The sequence below is a fragment of the Lactuca serriola genome, chromosome 4 (genome assembly GCF_051521515.1).
Source record: "Lactuca serriola cultivar US96UC23 chromosome 4, Lser_US96UC23_V15, whole genome shotgun sequence".
Classification (NCBI taxonomy): Eukaryota; Viridiplantae; Streptophyta; class Magnoliopsida; order Asterales; family Asteraceae; genus Lactuca; species Lactuca serriola.
In genome coordinates, this window is record NC_136411.1 from 22,240,949 (window position 1) to 22,246,485 (window position 5,537).

The following is a 5,537-nucleotide window of genomic DNA, read 5'->3' on the forward strand; positions in this document are numbered from 1 at the left end:
AAAGAATAATAATGGTAAGGTCAAATGAGATAAAATTGATAAATCATACAATCCTAGTCGGGATCCTAAAACTGTTTTAGAAAAATTGTTAAAAATCATAACTTTTGAAATTTCGTGGTTATTATCAAATGGTAAGGAAATATTGCTTTTTTCTTAAAATTATTTTCAAGAAAATAAATATAATATTGGGGTGAATATTTTCAATTTGGTTATTTTCTCATTTTAAAGATTGCCGGTTTATTCTATTTTATGTGTTTTACAAAGCTTTCTATGGGGGTGTTTGGCTTAGCTTTTTTAAGCCCAAAAATCTTTTTTGGAAAAGTTACTAAAAATCAAGATTTTCTGACTTTTTCAAAAAGTTGATTTTCCTTGTATAAAAACTCCAAAAGTAGCTTTTAAAATTAGTTTTATCAAACATTTTTTGCTTATTTATTTTTTTTTTTCTAAAAAAGCTTTTGGCTGTAAAAAGTTAAACCAAACACCTTTATATTTTGCGTAACATATTCTTGACTATGACTTAAAAAAACTAATACGCGGATATTTACTTGAAAAAGATAAAGCTAAATCGAATAATTGATAAAATTGTTTTTGACTTAGATTTAAAGCAGACTACTGGAGGGTTCAAGATAAGAAAGTGGGGCAGCAAGCATCGGATCCTCTCTTTTTCAACCCCAAGGGTGCGCACGATAATCTCACTCGCGTCCTCCGTCATCTTCACCGTCATACAGACTCTTCCCCTGCATCTATTTTCGGAGTATATATATACACACCCACACGCTCTTCTACTGACATTTCATTGACTTTCTTCACAATCTCTCTCTCTCTCTCTCTCTCTCTCTCAACTTTCTCTCTCTCTAAAAACATCAACTCTATGGACGATCTGCCCGCCGGTTACCGGCCGAACGTCGGCGTTTGTCTCATCAATTCCGATAATCTGGTAACTAATCCTTTGCTGTAATTTTCATTGTATATACAGTTATGAGGCCTAGAGATTAGAGTTTGTTAATGGATGTTAATTACTCTGTTCATACTACGCTAGTATTGCACTGTTAATTTTTGTATTGTAGATGCTGGACTTGGATTCAGTATCAGTGATTTCATCTCCTTTTATTTCGATTTCGTGTTTGATATTACGATCCGCTGTTACTTATAAGGCATCAGTTTTGAAATTAGATATATACGTTTCTGATTGATTTTGGAAACCGAAGCCAAACATGATTTGCTTTTCGCTTGCGACTCTGTGAAGTTCTTTTTTATTATTAGTTGTGCTTTTTGTATATTTTAAAAATGATATAATTGAAGATAGGAAAAACTTATATCATTTCGTATCTTGAAATGTAAGGAAGTGATTTAATAGGTTTATCAGGTGATTGATTAGATGGTTGATAGCTCTATTTGAACAATGTTTGATGAGATTTATTCTTTTAAAAAAGTGTGTGATGAATTGATGAGCCTTCTCAACGAAGTTTCATTTTAACTTGAGCCTATTTGTTTATTCATCTTCTATGTAATTTTCTAGTCCTCTGCATGTGGTCTTTATGGTTTTGTATCGGATCTGGAGAAGATTGTGTGATTGAATATTTAATTAGTTATAAACTTCTCAATCATTCAAGTTTAATTGGATTCGGGCCAGATAAAACCTACTTAATTTTAATTTTTCCTGTGTTATATATTATTGATTTCATATTTTTAAATGAACGATACATCCACTTCTCTTATCTACAGGTGTTCGTGGCTTCAAGGTTAAATGTACCCGGAGCATGGCAAATGCCTCAGGTGAGACGCTACACTCTAAATTGCTTTCATCACTTTCTGTTTATCAATGATTTGGACTTCCTTTGATTTCTAGATTCAAAAACTTGTGGCTTACTTTCTCATGACCAAATCCTCTTTATATTTTTCATTTATTTTGTAAAATTGATAAAAGCTTTGTTGTTAGGGGGGGATTGAAGAGGGAGAAGAGCCTACTTCTGCAGCAGTGAGGGAGCTTCGAGAAGAAACTGGAGTGGTTTCTGCTGAAATAATCGCAGAGGTCAGAATTAGATTCAAATTTTTATATATATTTGTGTTTGATAATTATATTTCTAAATGTAAAGTATGTTTTCTTTAGGTTCCAAAATGGCTGACTTATGATTTCCCTCCTGCTGTTAAAGCTAAAGTGAATCGTTTATGGGGAGGAGGTGAATGGCATGGACAAGCACAAAAATGGTAAATTTCTTCTCAAGTCTTAACAAAAATGCTAAAAGAAATCATCAATTCCTCTTTAATAACACACACCATGAATAAATAATTAATAGGTTCCTGATGAGACTAACAAAAGATGAAAGTGAAATCAATTTGTCAAGTGGTGAAGTTGATCCAGAATTTTCAGAGTGGAAATGGACAACTCCTGAAGAAGTCATTGAACAGGTTAATAATTATTATTAATCCATCTTTTCTTCATGTTTTATTTATTGTAAACTTGTTTATATGAAACATGCAATAATAATAATAATAATAATAATAATAATAATAATAGGCTGTGGATTATAAAAGGCCAACATATGAGGAGGTTATAAGAACATTCAAACCTCACTTACATGAAGGTGGAAAAGGTGCAGCCAAATGCTTATCGACCAAATGGTGAACAAAAATGTGAAATGAGGTTGGTGTTTATTTATTTATATTTTATAGTAATTGTTGCAATTTAGCTCTACTTGCTCTCCTTGTACATGAATGTGATAAGATTAAAACTTTCTCAGATTAGGTGTCCGTTTATTCGTAATGAAATGTTGCTTAAATTCAACTATATTGCTTTTATTCTTTGGTGGCCGATTTTGTAGATGAATATGATGATGTATTTGCTATATCTCTATTTGAAAAACTTGGTTTTTCACCTAAATTGGACACTTATAATAATAATAAATATTTGTGGATACTTATGGGGTTGCATTGCTTTTTGTTTGATGAGATTGAGAGCTTCGTCACAATATCTGACTTTTCTATATTTTCTAGTATTGTTGAATATTTTTTTTAGTTAGTTGGCGATAACTCTTTTTTTTTTTTTTTTTTTTTTTTTTAAAACGGTTTTTAGAGATTGTTGACCCTACATCAATTTCAAAGATGTACGTAGAAAAATACAACCCAAGACGTATAGAGAGAGTTTGTACTAGGTGAGTTTTGCATACTATGGGAATCGTTTTTACTTTCTTCAAACAACACGATTATAAAATTAAACGATGAAGACATTTTTTATTTGAACAAATTTGATACATAAAACAAAAAAAAAAAGTTTTAAGATGTTTATGGATGGAGAATAGTTAGTATATTTAATTCTTAGTTGAGTATGATGACTATGAGCTCATATGAAGAATCTAAGTTGGTTTTAAAAAAATATGGTAGCCCAACGGGCCATGTCAATCCACCTCATGACCAATATGGGAGGCCAAGCCAATCGATGAACACCTATTTTGAATGTATAAAGTTTGACCCCTCGACCTTTTGTAGAACCCGGAAACCGAAAAACCGACAAAAACCGACGAAACCGAAACCGTAAAACCGAAACCGAAGCATATACCGACGGTTTGGGTTTGTATTATTTAGAAACCGAAAAATTCGGTTCGGTTTGGGTCTTAGGAATGTGTGAAACCGATAGAAACCGAACCGAACCGAACTTTATAAAAATATGAATTCTGTGATTTATATATGTATATATATGTTTTCCTTGACTTGTAAGCACAAACAGATGGCTGATGTGTTGGCTAAGGAGGCGGATGTAAAATGCAAAAGACCTGGGTTTGATCCTTTCTCTTGACATGTGGAGCTTTTATTTTGTTTACTACTATCAAATCCCTTTGTTTCTTTTATTTGTTACAGTGAAACTTTAACCCACATCGACAGAGGAACGAAACATTCTTCCTATTCACCTCTTATATAAAGCAATACAAACTATCATATCCCCCAAGTAAAATTTCGAACGGGTTTGGGGTTTAAAACCGAAACCGAGTTTGAATAAACCGAAAAACCGGGAAACCGACCCATCGGTTTGGGTTTAGGGTTGGGTTTTAAATATTTGAAAACTGATACCATCGGTTTGGGTTCGGTTTTGGGTCAAAACCGACCCAAACCGACCCATGCTCAGCCCTAGTATATATAATACAATTCTACAAAGGTTATAAAAAGTTTGTCATGACTTCAAGCTTTGTATTTGATGTCACGCTTTTAAATGTTGTCTTAAATCATATATGTATATAAAAATGAATAATAGTAAAAATGTATATAAAATTATTAATATATAATTGACGCTTTAAGTCTCGCCTTACAAACGATGTGGCTCACGACAAGTCGTAAAAGTTTGAGGATTGACATTGTCGCTAAGTCACACCAAACATTATTTAGAACATTTAATTCTATTCCCCAAGACTTCAACCACTAGACTCTCATCGTAGGGCAAGTTAAGTAATTCTTTTTTAAAACACACTTGCTTTCTAAAAATCAATAAAGTTGGTTTAAATTTCGTAAATAATGCTTCAAAGTTCAAACAACTAAAACAAGAGCACTAAAATGAAAAAAAAACAATGTTAAATAGATTGAACAATTGCAAAGTTCCCTAAAGTTGTTTACACAATCTTAACTTCCATACATCTTTACAGGAAAATTAATTTATGAGTAATTATCTTTTCATTTTGTTCATATATGGATAACTTTTTTTGTATATATGTACGCAATAAACTTATTGGAAGTGTTCATATATGACAGTTATGATTGACTGTAGCAAGTTATAGCTTACGTGACATATACGTGAAAAAGATAATTACTCGGGAGGGTAATGAACTATTGGTTTTGTTCACATGTAGACAATTTCCTTTTTTTGTTCACATTTGGCCCTCCAACTTGTTGAAGTTGTTCACATAATACAATTTTTTCAGAAATTTAAATAAGCAAATAAAGTGGGGAAAATTGAAGGTTAGGTTTTAGAAATTGAGGTCGGTATTTGGAGTCGACTGTAGTCCACACTAGAAGCATTTTGCGAGGTTGAGAGCTTCCTACACAAATCAAATGCTTGTATATTTATTTTCTTTTGTGTGACCGAATTATATTAGTAAAGTGATTAGAGTTTATTTTTATTCTTCTTTTCGAATACACCTAACTTGTCGACATCATCATGGTGAAATTTTAACATGGTCCAAGTACACTAAAATATTTTTCTTAAATACACCTTAAGGGTCTAAGTACTCTAAAGCAAACTAAGGCATTTCGCTTAAAACCGCTAACTCACTAGACCCTATGTTTACCCAGTTACAACTTCAAAGGTGCACTAACATATTCTAGGTGATTGATTTATATGCTACTATGTGATGGGTTTTGATAACTTAAAACGATCTTTTTTATAAAAACAATTTTCACGACAAACGAAAGACTTTTAAGATAACTAGTTTATTTTTAGATAATTTTAAGAAAAATCACCAAGATGATCCAAATACATGAACTAGAAAGATAATAACAACCATAGGAAGTTAAGGATATAACCTTTGAAGCCTTTGATCCCACTTGGAATT

General features: G+C 32.1%; 1 protein-coding gene across 1 annotated transcript; it reads left to right on the plus strand.

Moving 5' to 3' along the window:
* Positions 1-709: 709 nt before the first annotated feature.
* NUDX25 (nudix hydrolase homolog 25) lies at positions 710-2,788 on the plus strand. Its single transcript, XM_079038341.1, has 6 exons — positions 710-937; positions 1,726-1,776; positions 1,940-2,032; positions 2,111-2,208; positions 2,298-2,409; positions 2,519-2,788. The coding sequence occupies exons 1-6, from the start codon at positions 872-874 to the stop codon at positions 2,624-2,626; spliced, it is 528 nt and encodes a 175-aa protein (XP_078894467.1). The 5' UTR covers positions 710-871; the 3' UTR covers positions 2,627-2,788.
* The last annotated feature ends 2,749 nt before the right edge of the window (positions 2,789-5,537 follow it).

What these genes read in the sequence shown, in the direction of transcription:
- NUDX25 (XM_079038341.1), top strand. Translation starts at nt 872, where the DNA reads ATGGACGATCTGCCCGCCGGTTACCGGCCGAACGTCGGCGTTTGTCTC. An exon ending in GAGCATGGCAAATGCCTCAG is followed by an intron (nt 1,777 to 1,939) that starts GTGAGACGCTAC and finishes CTTTGTTGTTAG; the next exon opens with GGGGGGATTGAAGAGGGAGA. An exon ending in CTGCTGAAATAATCGCAGAG is followed by an intron (nt 2,033 to 2,110) that starts GTCAGAATTAGA and finishes TGTTTTCTTTAG; the next exon opens with GTTCCAAAATGGCTGACTTA.